Raw genomic sequence first — 23,060 nt, 5'->3', positions numbered from 1 at the left:
TTAAAAACAAGAGAAGAATGAGAAGGTGAAAAGACAAAAGAACAGAGAAAAATAAGAGCAACCAGAACAATAAGACCTATCTACAAATAAAACTATGGAAGATGAAATAAAACTACTGTCGATTAATATAAATGGACTGAAGTCTCCTATGAAAAGAAAAAGGACTTCAAACAAATTAGGAAAGTTAAAATTAGATCGTATTTGTCTTCAAGAGATCCATATCAAAAAACAAAACAATAAATTATTGGAATATCCCCAAATTGGGAAACTATACTCCTCATTAGCACAACAAAAGAAAAGAGGTGTGGTTCTATATAGGTATTAAAGAAACAATAAATGCAAGACAAATTTATGCAGATGAAAAGGGGAGAATATTGATGGTGGGGGTAACAATGAACTATAAACAAATCCTTTTGATATTTGTTTATGCAAATATATGCACCAAATTGTAAACAAGGAATTTTTAATGAAAAAGTGCATAAGAAAATTACTGAATTAGAATATGAAAATATTTGTGTAGTAGGAGATTTCAGTGCAATTGTAGATGCAGAATTGGACTATAAAAGTAGTAAAAAAAGTAAAAAAAAAGCTAGAAAAACACTTCCAAAAGTAAAAAAAAAAGCTAGAAAAACACTTTTTTAAAATGGTGGAAGAAATAGGTATTCAAAATATTTGGAGAGAAATAAATCCTAAAAGAAATCAATACTCATTTTATCCAAATTGATATATGTCTTGGTCACAAATAGATATGATATGGATGTCACCACATTTAAAGTCAAATATGCAAGAAATAGAAGCAAGCACTTGGGCAGATCATAATCCAATTGGAGTTAGGTGGAAAGAGCAAAAGAGAAAAGGACATTGAATCAATCAATACTAAAAGACAAGGGATTTATACAAAGTATAGAAAAAGAAATTGACTTTCTTCAAAGAGAATGGAAAAGAAGAAACCTCATTACAAAATGTATGGGACAAGACTAAGGCATATATTTGGGGACTAGCTATAACATATACAGGGGAGGGAGGAGAGAAAAAAAATCAAAATCAAAAGACATTAGCAGAACACAAGAGATTGGAATTAGAATTACAGAAAAAAACAAACAAGAAGATCTTAAAAAATCAAATGGACCTAATAAAACAAAATGAATTTACTAGATAAAGAAGAATTGGCACAAAAAATCAGAAATGATAAACAGATATTTTTTTTGAAAATACGAATAAACTGGGAAGATGGTTGGCATATAAATTGAAAACAGAGAAAGAGAAGAAATTGATACATAGGCTGGTAGATGAGAAAGCAACTTTATATTACCAAAATAAGGATAAAAAAATAAATCAAGATTATTATGAAAAGTTATATGAAAAAAAGAAAGTTTCAAAAGAGAAAATTAAAGAATTTTTGGAAAAAGAGGAACTGCCTAAAGTACCAGAAACAGTGAAATCTATGTTAAATGAATGAATATCAATGATGGAATTGTCAGAAGAGATTAAGAGACAAAACAACAATAAAACACCAGGAACAGATGGGCTACCGGCAGAATTGGCAGAATGCCTGGAATACACTACCAGACTCTGTGGTCTCTTCCCAAAATCCCCAAAGCTTTAACCAAAAACTATCTACTATTGACCCTAACCCATTCCTAAGAGGTCTTTAAGGGGCGTGCATAAGAGCACAAGTGTGCCTACCGTTCCTGTCCCATTGTTTCCTTTCATTATAGCCAATTAATATAGTTATTACATACTTATGCTTATATATATGCTTATATATCGTATAGTTATTTCATGCTTATGCTTATATATACTGTTGTGACAAATAAATAAAATTAAATTAAAATAAAATTTTATAAATGTTTACAAGACACTCTAGAGCCATCAATGTTGGAAGTCTATAATGAAGTATTGATTGATGCAGAGGTATTGTTAGGCGTGCCTTCATTCAGAATCCAAGAAAGAAAACCCCCAACTCCATGTTTGTAGAGAAGAGGTACTTTTACTGAGTTTGAAATGATAGCAATGAAAGGAAAGAAAGATCTGAACTAAAAAGTGCAAAAGTTACATATTGAAAGTTTCCCCAAATCCCTCCACCCAAGGACCCAGGCTGAATATTCAATCCCCATCCCATATGATGTCATGTGGGGCACATCTTCAGCAGGGGTGGGTTCTAAAATTTTTTACTACTGGTTCTGTGGGCGTGGCTTGATGGTCATGTGACAGTGGGTGTGGCTTGATGGTCATGTGATTGGGTGGGCATGGCCAACTCAATGTCACCCACGTCAAGGGGTGCCTCTGGCCCCTCCCCTCCCAGCCATTTCTTCTCACACCCAGACTCAACATATCTATAGTTCTCTAAAAATGTTCACTTTTTTTCAGCTTTATTATCTACATACTATAGATGTACTTTCATGGACTACTGAAAGGAGGAAATGGGTCACATGCTTTGCCCAAGTATGATAGGCAACAGGCTTTTAAGGGGCTGCCAGAGAAGAAGGGGGGGGCAATGTATTTTCCAAAGTACCAGAAGGCAAAGCAAGAAGCAAGCAATGGAAACTGAACAAAGAGAGAAGCAATCTAAAACTAAGGAGAACCAGTATAGGTGCAGAAATAGTTCAGTCATAATTTCACATATAAAATAGCCATTTGTGTAATACAATCTGCATATTGTTTAAAACAGTCATTAGTATTATGGCTGATGTTTGACAGCAAGCCTAAAAATCAAAGATCACAAGAGTGCTTCTTTCTCTGTATGTATACAAAACATCACATACCAGGAATAGCATATTAAGATGGATTTATACAACGTGATGTACAAAATAAACACACACATATTTATGCTCTGGACTATAGACATTGAATGCATGTAAATCCCTGAAAAATATGTGATAGCCCTGGGCAAAAGAAAGGCAGTAAAATCACTCTAGGTGTAGGGACAGTGTAAAATGTTAACACATGATAAATAATGGAACAATTAAAAATAATAGCACAGAGTTTCCTCTCTGCGTCTCTTTCTCTCTCCCTTCCTTCCTCTTTCTTTTTCTTTCTCTTTCTCTGTGTTGGAAGGAATATCCATCTGGGTTCAGTTCCAAGTGGGGGGAAAAACGCTGGAAACATGGAGACTGCTTGGAAAGATGGTTTAATGGTGGTCAGGATCACATGGCTTGAGTTCCTGAACAAAAAAGGGATGAGATCCTGTGCACTCCCTGGCTTTATGCTTTTTCTGAGCTTTGAACTTTCTGGGGCACAGGAAGTGTATCCTGATTGGTTGTCAGACTCCCAGGGGGTGGGGGTCTTAGCTAGCCTTGCTGGCTGATGTAATCTCCCCAGGTGTCATGTGGTGAGTTTCTGTTGCTAGATGGGTCCTATTGTTGTTGGGGTTTTTTTGTTTACATTTATATCCCGCCCTTCTCCGAAGACTCAGGGCGGCTTACAGTGTATAAGGCAATAGTCTTATTCTATTTGTATATTTTTTTACAAAGTCAACTTATTGCCCCCCCAACAATCTGGGTCCTCATTTTACCTACCTTATAAAGGATGGAAGGCTGAGTCAACCTTGGGCCGGGCTTGAACCTGCAGTAATTGCAGGCTCTGTGTTCTAATAACAGGCTTCTTCACCAGCCTGAGCTATCCCGGCTATTGTGTTGCAGATGATGGCCCACTGACAAAGGTGGGGGGAATGGCAGGAAGCTGCAGGGAGCTGCTTTGTCCTTAAAACATGTTTCTCCATTTCTCACCCAGGGAAATATATTCTGCCTTTTTAATATTTTCTAACATATTTCATTCTTCTAGGAGGGGGGTGGGTGCTAACTTCCTACACTCTGTCTCTTTCTCATCTCTCTATCTCCCTTCCTCTTTCTTTTTCTTCCTTTCTTGTCTCTTTCTCCCTTCCTCTCTTTCTTTGTCTCTCTCTCTCTTCTCTCTTTCACACACATACACTTCCTCTTTTTTTCTTTTTTCTTTCTCTTTCTTTGTCTCTTTCTTTCTTCTTTCTCTCTCTCTCTCTCTCTCTCTCTCACACACACACACACACACACACACTTCCTCATTCTTTGTCTCTTTCTTTCTTCTCTCTCTCTCTCTCACACACACAAACACACACACACACCTGGTCTAGTTCTCATTCTTCCCACTCCCAGATCCTTCTTCCCCCCTTCCCCCCCCCACTTCCTTTTGCTTGAAACTCCTTTCAGAGTGGGAGGGAAAACCAAATAAAAATGGAAAGGAGGCAAGGACAGAAAATGGCTGCAAAACAAGAGGAGGGCAATTTTTTAGCCTGTTTTTTTGGACTGAAAAGTTGAGAGGACCCAAGGAAGCAGCAACCAGCCATGATTAAGATGACCACCATTCCCACCCACCCCCATCCTGTGCCACCTTCTTTTTCTCTCCTCGCCCCCGCTCTTCTCTCTCCAGGGAAGAAGGGGACTAACCTAAAAAAAAAAATGCTGAGCAGAGAAAGCAATAGCTGGGAAGGATGTTAAAACAATGAAAAAATTGCCCTTGCCCTCTTCCTACCCTCCCTCTTTTTCTCCCCGCCAGTTTCTTTTAGCTTTGGCTCTGGTGCCAAAAGAGAGAAATCTCTTCTGTTTGTGAAGTCCCCCTCCTTCCCCCCCTTAGCTGGAGAAAGACAGGAGATGGCTGCCGCTGCTCCTATCAGTCCCAGCACGGCGACTGCATGCAATGCTGGCCAGTAGGAAGAGAGTAGTCGGCCCGGCAACCTTTCTAGCCACACAGCTGCAAAGCTTGCCAAGCTCCCCCTCATCCCCTGTCCCACCTGCCACCTTAAATTGCACCCCACTGCAAGACACACATTTTACCAGAGAGTGGCACCTCTGGGTCGTCTCAGCAATTGTGTGCAGGAAAAAACTTTGCAAAGTAAAAAAAAAGTTCTTGTGAGTGCGAGGCAATTAACATCTCGCACTCCGGAGTTTGTTTGTTTTTTTACTTTGCAAGGTTTTTCCCTGCACACATAGGCTGAGAGACCACCTCGAGCTGCCAGTCTGTGCTCTGCCAGGCGAGCAAGTAAGCCAACAGTCTGCTGGCTTCCTGTAATCTGCAGTTTACAGGAAGTAAACACACACCCACATAAGCCCCATCGCCTCCACTGCCACTTCTCACCATTCTTAAAGTTGATCATTAAGAGCTGGAAGATGTTTTCTTAGATCTCTGGCACTCCAACAATGACTTGGGGGAGATCTAAGGAAACATCTTCCAGCTCTTCGCAATAGACTTTAAGAATGGCAAGAAACAGGCAGCAAAAGAAGTGGCAGTCAGGGGTGTGTGTGTGTGTGTGTGTGTGTGACATTTAGCCACCCTCCCTCCCCCAGCTCCGCCACTGCTGCTGCCCCTCTCACCTCCAGCACAGCAGCTCCATCTTCCCAAAGGGCCACCCACTGGCCGGGCCAGAAGGCAGGCAAGCATGGCAGGGTCACAGGGAAGGGAGCTAGCTAGCCAGGTGGCCCTGACATGCTTGCCTTCCCAGTGGTCCCCATGGCCAGGCCTGCTTGCCTGCCTTCTTCCCCCATCACCACCTGCTTTGGTTGCTTACCTTCCAGGTCGGCTGGTCCAGAGTCGGGAAGGCAGACTGACCCGAGTTTTCAGAATCCTCCAGCCAGCCACTACTGCTGGAAAGGAAGCCTCCAAAAAGGCTTTTTTGCCAGCCGCTTTCTCCTCACGCTGCCAAAAAATACTGCCATGTTCTTTGCACATGCGCATCCCATTGGACTGGCAAGGCAATGGGATGCACATGCACAAAGAACATGGTGGTGATGAACATGGCAGCATGGCCAGCCAGCCACTACTACCAGTTCTCTGAATGCCAACAGATTTTTACTACCGGTTCTCCTGAACCGGAGTGAACTGGGAGCAACCCACCACTGATCTTCAGGTGTTTTTGTCCATCGGGTATTCTGGGACAGTTGACCTTGACTGAGCATTAACATCTCCATTCAGCTGTACAGTAGATCATGAGAGCATCCTTCCCTTTTTGTTCACACAGGCCGTCTTCACTCCAACTGACTTACCCACCCAAATGCCGATCTTCCCCCCTCCCCTTTACTATGGCAGCCGATAGCAATCAAGGCTGACGGGTACCAAATTCATGGATGGAAGCAAATATTACTCTGATTCCGAAAGAAGACTCAGATTTAACACAGATAAAAAACCATAGGCCCATATCTTTACTGAATGCTGACTATAAAATATATGCTTCAATAATGACAGAGAGATCAAAAAAGGTTTCTAAATGAATTTATACATCCAGACCAAAATGGTTTCTTACCTAAGAGACAGATTAAAAACAATATAAAATGATTTTAAATACGTTGGAATATTATGAAGCACATCCTGGAAAACAAATTGTTTGATCTTCTTAGATGCACAGAAAGCATTTGATAACATGAATTGGCAATTTATGCTGTCACAACTAAAATTTATGGACTTTGGTGAGAGATTTATTAACATGATAAAGGCAATATACAATAAACAAATGGCAAAGATGGAGATATGACAGAGAATTTTAATATTAAAAAAAGGTACAAGACAAGGATGTCCACTATCTCCTTTTTATCTTGGAAGACCCACAAGCAAATGGACTTAAATTAATTAGGGAAATGAAGAATATGGTGAAGTTGGGAGACTGAAAATAAATAAAGAAAAAACCAAAATACTAGTTAAAAATGTTACAGACATACAGAAAAAAAGAACTAATGAGGAAAGTAGGCATACTGATAGTCAAGAAAGTTAAATATTTAGGAATTCAATTAACAGCAAAGTGTGTAATGATTAAAGACAATAATTATTATAAATTGGCACAACAAATTAAAATGGATTTGGAGAAGTGGAAAAATCTACAATTATCATTGATGGGAACAGTGCCACTATAAAATGAATATCTGTCCAAGATTACTATATTTATTTCAAACAATACCAATAAAACTGGAAAAAATATTTTGAAGAATTAAATAAAACAATATTAAAATATATTTGGCAAGGGAAAAAAGGAAGGATAAGTTTGAAATGTTGTTAGATTCTAAAAATAGAGATGGTTTTGGGCTACCAAATTGGGAATTGTACTACCAGGCTTCGATACTTACTTGGGTAAAAGAATGGATTGGCTTGAGGAACAAAAGATTATTGATCTTGGAGGGACTTGATTTTGAATTAGGTTGAATGATTTTTTATGGTATGAAAGAAACAAAATACATAGTTATTTTCAAAGACACTATGTTAGGAATGCATTATTATTAGTATAGGAGAAACTTAAAGAACAACTTTATTTGAAAATATCAGTCTAGCTCTCCACAATGGAGGCACTGATTTACCCATTTGCAAAATGTTGGAAATGTCATCAGACACCTCGTTCATACTATCATATGTGGTGGACATGTCAAAAAGCAAAAAAAAAATTGGACAAAAATACATACATGGCTGGAAAAAATGATAAAACAACATATAGATTTGAAACCAGAGACATTTGTTAGGCATTTTACCAGAGAAGTATAACAAAGGGAATGTATATTTGATTTTACATGTATTAACCGCAGTGAGAATAGTGTTTGTACAAAAATGAAAAAGTGAAGAGATCCCAACAGATGAGGATGTGACATTGACAGGCTATATTTGCCCAGAAAGGTAGGCGGCAGAGGACTTTTGTAAGTGAAGCAGACAGTCGAAGAAGAGAAACATGCTCTGGCAGATTATGTGAAAGACAGTGTTGAACCAGCTTTGATGGAGGTCAACAATAGGAAGCTGCTAAAAGTATGGCAAACCAAGTATCAATATAGGAAAACAGTGATTCAAGCTCGAGCAGACAGCTGGTATAACAAAGCACTTCATGGACAGTTCCTTGAAAAGATCCAAGGAAAAGTAGATAAGGAAAAGACCTGGTTATGGCTGACCAAAAGAACATTGAAGAAAGAAACAGAAGGCCTAATTCTTGCGGCCCAAGAACAAGCCATTAGAACAAATGTAATCAAACCCAGAATAGAAAAATCTGCTGATGATCCCAAATGCAGACTCTGCAAAGAAGCAGATGAAACCATTGATCACATACTGAGCTATTGTCTTACAACAGCTCAGACCAACTACAAACAACGTCACAACACAGTCACTCAGATGGTCCACCAGAACTTGTGTCACAACTACCATCTACCTGTAGCAAAGAACTGGTGAGATCATAAGCCTGAAAAAGAGATTGAAAATGAGCATGAAAAACTACTGTGGGATTTCCGAATACAGACTGATAAAGTTTTGGAACACAATACCCTGGATATCACGATTGGGGAAAAGAAAGAAGTGTGGATAGTCGACATTGCTATACTGGTGACAGCAGAATTGATGAGAAACAACTTGAAAAAGTCACCAGATATCAAGATTTGAGAATTGAATTGCAGAGACTCTGGCATAAACCAGTGCAGGTGGTTCCAGTGGTACTTGGCACACTGGGAGCTGTGCCTAAAGACCTAGGAAAGCACTTAAAAGTAATTGGCACTGACAAGATCACCATTGGTCAGCTGCAGAAGGCCACCTTACTGAGATCTGCTTGCATAATTCGCCGATACATCATGCAGTCCTAAACGCTTGAGAAGTGTTCAACTAGTGATCTGTGATACGAAATCCAGCATAGTTATCTCATTTGCTGTGTATACTGTCATTTTGTGTAAATAAAATAATAATAATAATAATAATAATAATAATAATAATAATAATAATAATAATAATAATAATAATAATAATAATAATAATAATAAATGTTTCACATTTAATATGTGAATGCAGCAAAATCGCACAAACTTAGACACGACCGAGTTGCTAAATTAATCCACTGGTCATTATGAAAAAAATACAACTTGCCTGTATCCAAAAAGTCCAAAAAGTCCAAAAAGTCATGGGGACATAAAGTGGAAAAAGTTATATAAAATGAGAAGATGAAGATCTTGTGGGACTTTCGAATACAGACGGATCATCACTTGGAACACAACATACCAGATATCACAGTTGTGGAAAACCAAAACGTACAATTTATTGACATCACAGTACCAGGAGATGCCAGAGTCGAAGAAAAAGAACTGGAAAAAATCACAAAATATCGCGACCTGGCCATTGAAACTACCCAGCTATGGATGAAACATGTAGCAATGATACCCATTGTCATCGGGGCACTTGGTACCATGTCCAAGAATTTTATAAGATACACCAACAAATTGCAGCTTCCTTCAATAACACCAGCAGAACTGCAAAAAACTGTGCTACTTGGAACATATATCTTAAGAAGGTACTTGGTTGATACCTAGGTCACTGGCAGCAACCCGTATCAACCATCAGCACCAGTCAATGGTATTTGTGATGCCTTTTTGAATGTTCAGTTGATTGAGTTTCATGTTTAATTAATAAAGATTATTATTAATTAATAATAATAATTAATAATAATAATTAATAATAATAATAATAATAATAATAATAATAATAATAATAATAATAATAATAATAATAATAATAATATAATTGATATTAATGCAAGGAATATTGTTGTGAACACTTTGATTATTATTTCCTAAAATGATTTGTATCCAGACAACAGTGTTGAATTGAAATTGGAATTTTTGTATAAAATAAAATAAAAAATATTTTTAAAAAAACATCCTCCATATCTTGGAGCGTGATCAGAGATATATTTTCCAAACAGACCTGAGCATCAACCTTCAAATAAGTGATATTGTTTGCAGCAAGTCTTCCCTTACCTTCCTTTTTTCTTTTTAATTTCTTCACACATTCTAGGGGCAATTTCAGAAAGGGTTTGGTTCAAAATGTGAAATTGGAAAAGATTGTGTGCTTAGGTGCTTTGTGAACTTTCCAGAAAGAGAAGCAAACAACTTTGGGGCATACTGAAGGCTTCTGCTTTGCTGAGTTTGTTGGACAGAAAAACAACAGAGAAGTTTGAAACATGTCATCCTAAAAAACACAGGCTTTCCTGAAATAAGGTAACAAAAGTGAAGCCCTGCCAAAAAAGAAACTCTGTGGGATTTCAGAAAGGTACATTTCCTCCATGAAAGAAAAGAAACAAAGCATCAAAGGCGGGTAAACAAAGCAAAAGTTCCAGGACAGCTACCCTGATCAAAAGGCAGGCAACTCCAACATACACACCCCTCCCTGAATCTCAGTTTCTGATTTGAGAACCCAAAGGATTGCTAAAATACACATCCTACCACCAAAGTGCTCACCAATGGTAAAGCTGTAGCCATCAATGCTGAAAGTGGCACTCCTGCATTTTTTAAATCCTTCTTTTTGGTTGCTGGGTTCTGTCATGATGAAATTGCCGGCAAACTCTCAAGCAGCAGCAGCAGCAGCCCCTTCCACTTGTAACAGCAACAATTTCCCTTTGTGGGATATGAGCTTTTCTGAGCCAGCAATTTGCTGCCTTTGAATCGCTCCTGTTGGCAAGCCTCACTAGTGACTTCACACCACCTCCTAATGGACAGCACTGAAGCCAAAAGAGAGTGAGGGAGAGAGACGAGGGAGAGACGCACCCGACAGCATTCTCCACCCCTAAGACTGTCACTTGGTATCTACTTGGAGATGCCGACTGGAGATGTTAAAATCCCAAACCTAACAGCAATTAGTGTGATGCTACTGAGCTAAACAAATTGGCAATACAGGCTACCAATGTTTGCAAGCAGGAGTTCCAACTATAATACTGGAATATTCAGCGCTGCCAAGACAGATTTTATCCCAAACTTCTTTCCTTCCTGAGCAACACTGAAATGTCCAGGTTTTCCTCCTTTGTCTGGGATCAGTTGCAGTCCCTGTTATTAGAAGATGAGAGATTCAGCCCATGGGCCCTATTATGTTGGGGGAGGGGGAGTGCCTCAGAGTACAAGTTTTTTTGCCTTCTATTCACCATTTATATGAGGTTGTTGGGTAAGGTGCACTTGCAATCTTCCTTGCCATCTTCCCCATTTGCTTTTTGGGAAAGCAGCAGAGAAGATTGCAAATGGCACTTGGTACTGTATCACAAGGCACTTGGTACTGTAAATGGTCATCAGTGTGAACAGGTTGCCAAGTGCCCAAAATGTGGTCCTGTGACCAGGGTGGTATAACTTGCCCAGAAATAATTTACAGGCTGGAAAGCACCCATTTCAAGGTCGTTGTGACTGTGAACTGTTATTATATTTGGTCTCTAGCGGTGAGAAGAGCTTCCAAATGTGGCCATCACCCTTTGAAGAGAAAAGGCTTACAAAGTATTCTATGCAATACATTCTATGCAATCCTTAAAAATCCAGGAATCATCATGTTGTGGGACAGTTATGAATCCCCAAATTTAGAAAGGAACAATATTTCTATTCCATTTCCACCAAGGAACCTTTGGTAATTCTTCCTACCCATCTAGATAAAATATATCCTTGAAGTAATTACATCAGCCTCTTATAATAACCCTATCTTTGCATATAAGCAGGAAGCATACCTGGCACCTTTAAAAAGGAAAAGCATTATGGAGTTTTGTTAGCCTTCAGATGGTTTTAAGTCTCTGCTGAAACAACCCTTTGTCTTTTGACAACAGTGAAAGCTGAGTGATTCTATCAACTGGATCTTTGCCTCAGGGGACTTTCCTTATTGCATTTTGCCAGACATGACCTTTGCTCCCTGAATCTAATTTTTACACATATGCATAAGGATACACAAACAAACACATTTATTTATTCTTAAAAAGTAACCAGTTGTTGTTGAAGGGCTTATACTGGTTGCTGTTTTCATATCAGGCATGGGAGCCTAAAGCTTGACTATTTGAAGGAATAGTTCTTCTGTTTCAAACCTGCTTAAGCGTTTATGATCTGCAAGAGATTTATTTATTTAAGAAAATTTGTATGACCATCTAACTTATTCTTAGTGACTCTGGGTGGCTTACAAAAATAAAAACCTAGTATAAGACAATAAAAAGCAATACCCCAGCCCACCCTCCTGGCAATAACAGTTAACCAAATTAGCCACTTAATGACTTAATCCATCCCACTCTGGGTTTCCCAGGCCTATTGGCAAAACCAGGTCTTCAGGGCTTTGCAAAAAGAGTGGGAACCAATCTCATTTCTGCAGGAATGGTGTTCTAGAGGGAAGAAGAAGCCATCACATAGAAGGCCCTTCTTCCTGATCCCAATAGATGTACTTCTTTAGGAAAGGGGGCGCACAACATTCAGTGGTGAAATCTGAACCAGTTTACTAGTGGTTTGCTGGCCATGCATGAGCGCCATGTGCCAAACGTGTGCTGCATGCACACATGCGCAGTATGCACCAAATGCGAGCTGTGCACACATGCGCAGTGGGCACCAAAAGGAGGCTTGGGAAGGTAAGTAGAACAGTGCGTTGAGGGGTGATCGCACAGCACAGCTGTGATCATCAGAGCCTTTTTAAAAACTTTTTAAAGCATTTTTTTACTACCAGCTCGGGCGAATAGTAGTAAAAATGTTTTTAAAAAGTAAAAAAAAAAAGGTTCCAACAATCCCACAGCACAGCTGTGATATTTCATAGGGCTGAAATTGGCTATATCTATCATAGCAGTCATTTAATATATAGACAAGTCTCTCAGGAGGTTACCTGAAAGTATGATTTGTATATATCCTTAAAACTCTTTAGGTGCCCAGTCCTAGAGGTTGCTGAGCTCTAGCATAAATGGTTAATTTGATTATGTGCCATAAAGTATTTTTTTTTATTTTTAGTGACTATATAGATGTTCTCCATGATGATCTATCCTTAACTTGATATTTCAGGTCTTCCACAGTACATTCATCAGCACTGTACCTCCATCCACTTTGCTATTCTTTCTTTCCTTCTACCTTTCCAAGCATTAAAATGTTTTCCAAAGAACTAAATCTTTGCATAACACATTCAAAATAGGATTATTTGAGCTAATCATGGGTGCCTTGAGTGAGAACTAAAGATTGATTTGTTCAATGGTCCATTGCTTTGCTTTCATGGGTGTCCAAAGTATTCACAAGTGCTGACTCCAACCTCAAAGTTCAAAAGTATCAATAGTTTTCCTATCCTGCTTTTTGCTCTTCTAAATTCATATATGCATAGATTTTCTTTCTTTATTGATTCAAGAAATGGGATCTTTACACAGAGGAGGAATAATTTTCTGGATCATAGACTATATTACTGAGATGTAATGTAATATGAACATGTGCCCAGAAAAGACCATGCTTTACATGGGCATTATATGATAAAGTTCTTCCATTATCTTAGAAAAAGATTGTCTTCCATTATCTTAGAAAAACCTGGGGCTTGGAATTCCATAAGTACATACACGTGCAAGCGCATCTCCACTTGCATGAGCAGCAGACAAGCATGTGCATGTGCACTCCATTTGCATGAGTGTTGAGTGCGCATGTAAGGCACTTGCACAAATAGAGCTGCACATGCTTGCCGACTGCTCGCATGGAACCATCCCCTCTCCCACACATACAAACTGGTCCACAAAGCCAGAACAGTTGGGAAACTCTGAAGTAAGCCTTTGATAGCCTTATAAGCAGGGGTGAAATCTAAAATTTTTCCCTACAGGTTCTGTGGGCGTGGCTTAATTGGTGGGCGTGGCTTGGTGGTCAGATGGCTGGGTGGGCGTGGCCAATAACAATAAATAATAAAAATAATAATAAACAAAGTATAAAATACAATAAGAGGTACCAAAAATCAACTTTCACACTTTACACACACACACAACACAATACAACTGACTCACACTCAATGTAAAAGCAGCTGCCCTTCACACTTCACACAGCCACAAAAAGCTCAAAAACCAACTTTCACACTTTACACACACACAACACAACACAACTAACACACACACACAAAATGTCACATAGAGCTTTGTGAGATTTTGTGTGTTTGTGTAGTTAGAGTGAAACACTACAGAAACACACCAAATCTCAGAAAGCTACACAAATATTTTATTTTATTATTTTATTTTATTTATATTTTTAAATCGGGGTCTCCAACCTTAGTAACTAATGTTTGTGGACTTCAATTCCCAGAGTTCCTCAGCCAGCAAAACCAGCCAGCATTAGTTGCTCAGTGATGAAATAGATTAGCTAAGCAATTGATTCTGTCTGGTGCTGAAAGTGAAACTGCTTTCAGGCTGGGAAAAAAGCCATGTGTTCGATCAGTAATCAGGTAAGTGCCTTAGAATCTCTACTCTTACATGTAGAAAACATGTTTTTTAAGGTTCTGCTGATGAGGAACTCAGGTGAGATCGCCAGAGAAGCCTTTAAAAAAACTTTTTTTAAAGTTTAAAGGCTCTGCCGATCTCAGCTGAGGGGCAAGATCCTCAAAGGCTCTTTTTTACTTTTTTTTTTTTTAATTTTTTTCAACAAACAAAAAAGAAAATACATTATTACACCCTTGTGCTATACATAAAAGGAAGATTTGGGTCTTCGGATATATCCTCATGATTGCCAAAATCCACGTTCTCGAGGTACAGGTACTGAAGCGTCCAATTTTCCAAGCGCATAGTCCACAAATGGTTTCCAAGTCTTCCAGAAAATATCTTCTTTATACACACCACTTCTAATTTTAATATCACATGTCAGTTTATCATTTAAGGCTAATTTCCACATTTCAGAATTCCACTCTTCTATTCTAAAAATCACATCTAATTTCCAATATCTAGCTATTATAATTCTACCTATTATAATCATAATTCTAATCAATTCTTTTTCATATTTTGTTAATTCTATTTCCTTAATTACCAACAATAATATAGTTTCCACTCTCAATGTTATTACTTTCCCCATCATTTCAAATATCATTTTCTCCAATTGTTGCCAAAACTTTTTAACCTTATCACATTTATACCACATATGTTCATAAGTCCCCAATTCCATCTCACATCTCCAACATTTTTACTAATTTTTTATCCATTTGTGACAATCTTACTGGAGTCAAATACCATTTCAAACAACTTTATAATTATGCTCTTTAATCCTTATAGATAAAGTTCTCATAATTCTACTATTCCAATTCACATTCCAATCTGACTCTGGTATTTCAATATTAAGATCTTTTTCCCAATTTGTCCTCATCACTCTTTGTAATTTTTCATCAAATTTATAATCTTATAAACCCTACTAACGAGTCCCTTTAGCCCAATTTCATCTTTCATAATCCGAGATACTAAATATTCAAATTCAGTTTCACATCTATTTATCAAATAGTTTTCGCTTAATTTTTTATCCATTTTCTATCTGTATTTTTTCAAACCAACTTAACCCTAATTTTTCAATAATTTCTTTATTCCTCCTTTCATTTTCCATAACTTTTATCCAATCTCTAATAATTTCTATATTTTCCTCTTTAATCACTTCATTACGTTTTATATTATTTTTAATCGGCCAATTTCCAATTGTCTCCCCCAAAAAGATTATATCCGGAATTAAAATTTTAACAAATTTATTCCACATTTTACTTAATCCCTTTAACCAATAACTTCTAATTACACATTTTGAATTTGCTTTATCTAAAAACCACCTTGATCCAAATTTCTCTATATCCCTTAACTCTAAGTCTCTCCAATAGTTGTCTTCACCTTTAAATATTTTTACCACTATCCGGATACCATACGCACAGTAATAATTAAATAATTTGGGGATTCCCAATCCACCTTCCTTTTGATTTTGATACCACATTTCCTTCACTAATCTAGGTCTCTTCCCACCATTACAAAATTTATCCAATTTTTTCTGATATCCTTCAATATCTTTCTCTGTCAAATTTAACGGTAGCATCTCGAATAAAAAATTAAACTTTTTTACTTTTAAAGGCATGTTTTCGGCTGAAGAAAAACCTGCTTTTAAAAGTAAAAAAAACAACCCCTCTGCTGATGATGTGGCTCAGCAGAGGCAGGGGAGGCGGGACCAGGGATTTTTGCTACCGGTCCTCCGAAACAGCAGCCGTCATCGCTACCGGATTGGGGGAGCCAGTCCGAACCGGGAGCATTTCACCCCTGCTTATAAGACAGATTAAAAAAATGTTCATAATAGATGATTCCCTACAGGAAAAAGGAGGGGACATCATGTACAGCTTCAAAAGAAAATTATGTGCCTAAGGAACATTAGGCCTTACCAACTAAAGTTTTGATATAAGCATTTTGAATTGTACTCAGTAAAGATACACTGGACATAAGCACATCCATAAGTCACTATATTATTTTCAATATTTATTTATTTTTATTTATTTATTTTGTCACAACATCATACAAAAAGATTATATAGTATATACACATATAAACATATATAGGAAGAAGAAAAGAAAAACAATATCCATTCCAGCTTCTCTTTTCAGATTTCTATTAATTCTTCATACTGGCTTGTAAAGGCCAATATTGTACCTTTTTGGTTTAATCTTTTTCTATAAACTCAATTTTACTGAATCTGCTAAATGGTTATACTGATAGACATATGACTTGCACTTTCCACTGATTATGTTTCATGGTTTTAATTTGGTTTTAATTGGGTTTTTTATTAATGTATTGCATGTACTCCATGTACTGCTATTCAGTCATGAATGTGAGATAAGTGTCTCTACAAATGAAATAACCACTAACAGCCCTTAGATTCCTGATCTGTAAACCTGTTGGAGTTTCAGCACGATGAAAGCTCTAAATCTGCAAAGAATAGGGTTATATTAAACTATGGCTATTACTCTGCTTCTCTGGCTCTCTGGTTTTTTAAGTCACCTAAAGAGTGAATTTGCTGCCTCATTAAAAAGAAAAAGAGGAACCCTAGAAATTAATATAACTCAGAATCTGCAATGACTACTATAAATCAGTAGCCTCCAACCTTTTAGGCACCAGGGACCAGTTCTATGGAGAGAGGTTTTTCCGCGGAACAGAGGGGGTGTGGTTTTGTGTGCTGCCTGCATCCTGCAGATGGGGCTTTGCTGGAATGCTGCAGACCAGTACCGGTCCATGGACTGGGGTTGGGGACCCCTGCCCTAAATTATATTTCCCATCCAATACTGTAGCAATTTCTCCTCTTCTTTCAAAATCACTCCAAAACAAATTAAGGTTGATAATCTCAGTAATGTTTCTCAATAGCCATTATTTAAATGTTCTTATCTCTAAAGCAATTTGCCATTAGCCCTTGGTTATTCTTCAGCACCTGGTGGTGCTTCCTGAAAATAACTTGCTAAACATATTTGAATCTTTGTGCGGGAAAATAATGTAGCATGATGCCAGATAGTGCCTGCAACAATGCATTTGATTCATGCCCAACAGAAATAAGAGGGCAATTTAGTCCTCAATTCTGTCATCGAGCTGAACTTCATAAAATTGAATATTACAGTGTGTAGTATTGTAGTTACTAACTTTTTGGACTGACATTAGGGAGATCTAACTTCAAAGTTATCAACCACAAACATTTACAGTACTTGGTGACTTTGCCCCAGTTCCTCTTCCTCCTCCCAATCTACCTCTCAGAGTTAAGGGGGAGGGGGGTATGCTATGTAAGCATAGTATTAAATGAAAAACAAGATCTAATAACTAAAGAGTCAACAAGAGAAGAAATAATGTTTATATTATGACATAATATTAGACAATGATGGTGGCAGCATATATGATTCCAGCATTCTGAACAGCAATGCCTCCATGAACCCAAGTGACTGCAGGGCAACAGAAGATAATTATTGTCTTTCCCCACATATCCTGCCCAAACATCAGATCAATCCTACATGAAACAAAGACTTGGACAGATAAACTTTTGGCTTAATCACATTAATCACCCCAATCTGGGTGATGCAAAGCAACCTAACCACCCGGATGAATCCTGGATTCTTCCAGTTGTCAGAACAAATCATCTGCAATGCATGGTGATTTTCATTGTGAATGATAGCTCAACATCTACATTTGAATCAAAATATCACATTCCTGTCCATAACAATATCAGCCAATCCTCATAGGACACAATGTTTTCATTCCCCTTCAGTATGTGTGTGGGGAGGTGTACAACTAATATGCAAACAGCTTTCTATATGTGCAACACTCTTGTGCAGGAGTATGTGCTATTTCTTTCTGTTAATCTTAGGTTCTACTTTATGAACAAATGAAATCCCTGATTCACAGTTAAAATCTTTAAATGTATGAAAAGAAAAATAACTACCCCAGAATTTTAAAAAGTGATGTGACCATTAAATGTTGGCATTAATGAAAACTGAATGGGGAGGGGTTCAAATTCTACTCAACAAGAAGTATTATAATTTAAGTAAGACCAACATTATAGTTCTCATTTCAAAATACCTCTCTACATTTGAGACACTTATCTTCCAAGTGAAAGTCAGTACAATGTTATCGGGAAATTGAAATATTCCAGTGTTGAACCTGGGAGAAATACCTACTGGGAGAAAAACTAAGCTTGTCATTTAATTAAAAGAGAAATAGCTACAAATCCAGGTCCAAGGGCAAGCTTCGATAGAGTCCTCTCTGTGAAGACCAGTGGTGGGCTGTTGCCAGTTCGGACTAGTTCAGGCGAACTGATAGTTCTGATGATCAGCTGGCCCCGCCCACCCACACCCAACCTATCCTGTTCTATATTTCCTTCTTTCTGGCTCAGCTGATTCATGCAGCATAGCTGATTTCTGCACCTCTGCTGTTCTACTCTACTCTAAGGTAAGCAGCTGTAGCTTCAAATTGCTGCATTTTGAATGCTGCGCACAAGCGCGTTAGGTGTGCGCACTCACAGAACTAGTTGTTTAATCGGTTGCAGCCCACCTCCTAGTATTAGACAGGGGTGCGGGTGGTAGTTGGGGAAGACAGTGTAGGGAAGCTGTTAAGAGAGTGAGAAGGCAGTAAAAGGCTGGAAGACAGTAATAAACTGGTAAGGATCAGATGGGAGTTTGAGTTAGAATGAGAAAGGCAAAGAGAAGAACAGAATGCAGGAAAACCCAAGATATGAAGAGGTGGGATCATAGAAAAAGAAGGTGAAAGAAGACACAGGAAGGGAGAGAGCTTGTTTTGGAAAAAACATGGCATGGATGAGATTGGAACTGTTAGGAAGAGAGGAGAGGGGGGAAATTCCATGAGAGGGAATCAAGGACCTTAGCAGGGCCTCTTCCTCCACTAGGCTGTATACTCTTACTCTATTTGGCTATCTGGACTCTAAGTAGAAGAACTTGGAACTGTTAACCATCAGCGACTGGATGGCACACTACAGACTGCAAAATGAGCAGCATATAAATTTGACAAATAAATACTGAGCAAGCCCAATGTACTGAGGCACAGTCTTTCCACTACATGTAGATCTATTGACATTCCATATACCCTGTTTTCCCCAAAATAAGACATCCCCATAATAAGCCCAATCAGGCTTTTGAGTGCATGGCAATAAGGCCAAGAGCTTATTTCAGGGTTCAAAAAAATATAAGACAGGGTCTTATTTTTGGGGAAACACAGTACATAGTCTTAAATTTATATTATTAACATATGTAAATTGCATGCAATTTGGTTTGGAGTAAAGTAGATCATTCCAATCATATGCTAAATTTATACCACTGATATTATTAGGTAATAATCAGACAATGACTTTGAGCATTCACATATTATTTTTATCATATCTATTGATATAGCATTTAATGAGCTTGAATCTTTAATTCTCTGTGTATGTATGCATTAGTGAAACATTTTGAAGAACCAGTAGCAAGTATAATTTAATAAACAGCTACTTCTCTACAAAAAAATAATTATGTAATCTTCTTGATTCAGACATATGTTTCCAGGTTTCTAACATGTCTTCACCACCACTAAAATTCATTTCCCAAATATAAATTGAGAAAGTAATTCTCAAAAGGGATAAACTAGTATCTCTTTAATTATGCAATAATACTTTCCAGAAAGCTAACATGATAATAATTTTCAGATAGCTTCTGATATTTGTGCTTTTACATTTGATCAAATCAATGAGTCTTTTTTCTCTAGAAATATACCATCTGGATTTTCAAATGATTTAATCAGAAAAATGCATTCAACTTCAGTCATTTTTTTTGTTTTTGTTTCTTATTTTTACAAGTTTTTTATTTTTTATAAAAATGTCAAATCAATGCGTGAACAGTGTGGCATCTGGGCACCATACATTCCAATACAAACAAAACTGATCGAAATAAGAATTATTAATACATTTTTAAATCATTTTTAAAGAATAAAATAGCTTGAAGTCAATGCAATAATTTTGCTAAAGCAGTTCAATTGTTTTATTATTTTTTTAATTCTCCCAAAGCTGACCATTGTACTCTTGCCAACTATTAATCAAGCATTCTCCAAAATCCTGGGAAATTTTCAATATTTGTGTCTTTTCAGGTTTTTCACATTGTTTTCCCTTTGGGGAGAGACAAGAGAGGAAAAGATGTTATTAGAAAAAAGTGAAAAAAATAAAATTGATTATGGACTGAATTCAAACCAAAACATTTCTTTCCACTACTAATTTCAATTGTCAGTACTATTGTTGTCAAATTGAATAATGCATGAATTTATGATGGATTAAAATCAGCCATCCTGCCAAATGAACACAGACATTTTTTTCATAGGTATATTGTAAAGCATTAGACTTGGATCAAAAAAATATGGGCTCCAATGATTAATTCAATTGAATGTAGGCTCTCCTCAGGCAAAGTTCAGTGCCCTGTCTGCTTGTAAAATAGAACAACAACATATCCACTAGGGTATATTCAGTGTAATATTTTCCAGCAACAGAAAACTATTCCCCTTGGTTCTTTGGCTTTGCCCACAGGAAGAAAAGAAAGTAATTCTTTAGAGTAAGTGAAATGGAATCACACTCTACAAAACTAACACCTTGACTTACCCCATAAATTAGAAGATGAAAAAGCAAATACAAGAAGCTATGATTTATAAGTTCATCTAGCTTTTCATTAACTCCGACAAGCACAATTATCTACTGCCTGAAATATAAATAAGACTAGATATGCCTAAGGTTTAACTTTAGCACACAAACGTTGTGCTTTATCAGTGAATTATAATTATACAATGCTGATTTAACTATTGGGTGCAAGATGCTAGAATAAAGCCATTACTATGAGCTATCTATAAGTTAGTGGAACTTAACTGAGACTAGAATGAGTGCATAGAAGAGCAACCAAGATGATTAGGGGTCTGGAGACTAAAACATATGATGAATGGTTGCAGGAACTGGGCATGGCTAGTCTAGTGAAGAGAAGAGAAGGACAAGAGACCAATTCTTGAATACAGCTCACCTGTCTGGAACCCATACCTCATTTTGGACATTAATACAATTGAGCGTGTCCAGAAATATTTTAGAAGAAGAGTTCTCCACTCCTCTGATTACAACAAAATACCTTATGCCACCAGACTTGAAATCCTGGGTTTAGAAAATTTAGAACTCCATCGCCTTCGACATGACCTGAGTTTAACTCATAGAATCATCTGTTACAAAAACATATAGACTACAAATCTTGATCAAGGCAAAGCAATAGATGCAATTTACATAGACTTCTGTAAAGCTTTTGACTCAGTGGTACATGATAAACGTCTCCTAAAACTAAAATCCTACGGCATCTCAGGAACCCTTCACAATTGGATAACAGCTTTCCTGTCAAACAGACAACAAGTAGTCAAAATTGGCAATGCACTATCAAATCCTGTTCCTGTCAATAGCAGCGTTCCCCAAGGCAGCGTTCTTGGACCAACACTCTTCATATTAATGATCTCTGTGACCATATTAAAAGTAATTGTGTTCTTTTCGCTGATGATGTCAAACTATTTAACACCACCAACAATACAGCTACCCTTCAAAAAGACCTTGACTTTGTGTCAGAATGGTCAAAAATTTGGCAACTCCAAATCTCAACCAGCAAATGCTCTGTCTTACACATTGGGAAAAAAAATCTGAACACTAAATACAAGCTCAATGGACATTACCTTACAGACAGTGGTGGGATTCTGCTGGTTCTAGACGGTTCAGCTGAACCATTTGTTAAATTGCCAGTTTGCCCTGCCCCTTGCCCCTCCCCTCCCCACCATTACTTACTGGTGTCACGGCACCATTTGTAAAATTGCTGGCTCGCACTCTCCTCCCCCCTGGGAACACACCCGAACCGCTTGTTAAATGTCTGGCTCAGCCGCCTACCACTCTGTTCCCCATCTCGGACTGCCCACCTAGGACTGCCCTGACTGCTCCAGCAGCAGAAGGCAAGTACAGCCGAGTGCTGCCCCTGGGGAAGCGGGACTGGGAAAGGTTGTTGACCTGCGCCCGCCCGGCTGCCGGCCGTGACCTACCCCTATCCAAGCACCTCGCTAGCCATGCAGCCGCCGACCGAAGCCTGCCTCCATCCAAGTGTCTCGCTGCCCACCCTATCCAAGCGCCACATGGCCGCTGACCGAAGCCTGCCTGCATCCAAGCCTCTTGCTAGTCAGCCGATTCAAGTTCCTTGCTGGCCATGCCAATCCCGAGGTAATATTTCCTTTTTAGTGTATCGCAAGCTTCTAACTCAAATGGTTATTGCTTCCCATTTTTAAAGTTTACTTAGCAAAAGCCCCGGCTAACGTGAGCTGTTTTGGCAAGAGACGCGGGGGCTTTGCCTTCAGCGCTGCAGCGCAAAACATGGAAGGGAGGGAGTGGGCTTTTAGGGATGAGTTATATTGCAATCAACTTAGTAAATCTGCATGCAGAAAAGGATGCTAATTAGTCTTAATAGTCTACCAATATACCCCAAGACTGGAGACACAACAAACGTAAATCTGCTACTGATAAATATTTTTAATTGTTAAATTTACTGGAAAGAAAGTTTTATTTGCCTTGGCAAGACCACGTGATGTGAGAAAGCCAGGGGGAGATAGAGGAGAAGAGAAAGGCGAGATGTGTGTGTTTGTGTGTATGGCGGTGGAGGGGGGGAGTCTGAGAAAGGAGGGCTGCAGAGCCATACTTTCCTCCTAGGAAGGACTTCTAACTGGACAACTTTTTCCCGAGGAATCCTGCAGGCCCAAAGAAAATTAATGGAAATCCAAATTCTAATTATGTGGCGGTTGTTAAAGAACTAAACTAAATACTCTGGGTGGGAGGGAGGGA

The 23,060-nt window shown here is 38.2% G+C and overlaps 1 protein-coding gene across 1 annotated transcript in view; it reads right to left on the bottom strand.

The window, feature by feature from the left end:
- PDE1C (phosphodiesterase 1C) overlaps nucleotides 1-10,296 on the bottom strand; it is a 424,232-nt gene extending 413,936 nt beyond the window's left edge. Inside the window, exon 1 of the mRNA XM_058181457.1 lies at nucleotides 10,212-10,296. Within this exon, the coding sequence (XP_058037440.1) occupies nucleotides 10,212-10,296 (85 nt within the window). The remainder of the gene's footprint in view (nucleotides 1-10,211) is intronic.
- Nucleotides 10,297-23,060: the final 12,764 nt, after the last annotated feature.

Source organism: Ahaetulla prasina, chromosome 4 (genome assembly GCF_028640845.1).
Source record: "Ahaetulla prasina isolate Xishuangbanna chromosome 4, ASM2864084v1, whole genome shotgun sequence".
In the NCBI taxonomy this organism is placed as follows: domain Eukaryota; kingdom Metazoa; phylum Chordata; class Lepidosauria; order Squamata; family Colubridae; genus Ahaetulla; species Ahaetulla prasina.
Note: the sequence above shows the minus strand (reverse complement) of the source record. Positions and strands in the feature narration are given on the sequence as shown.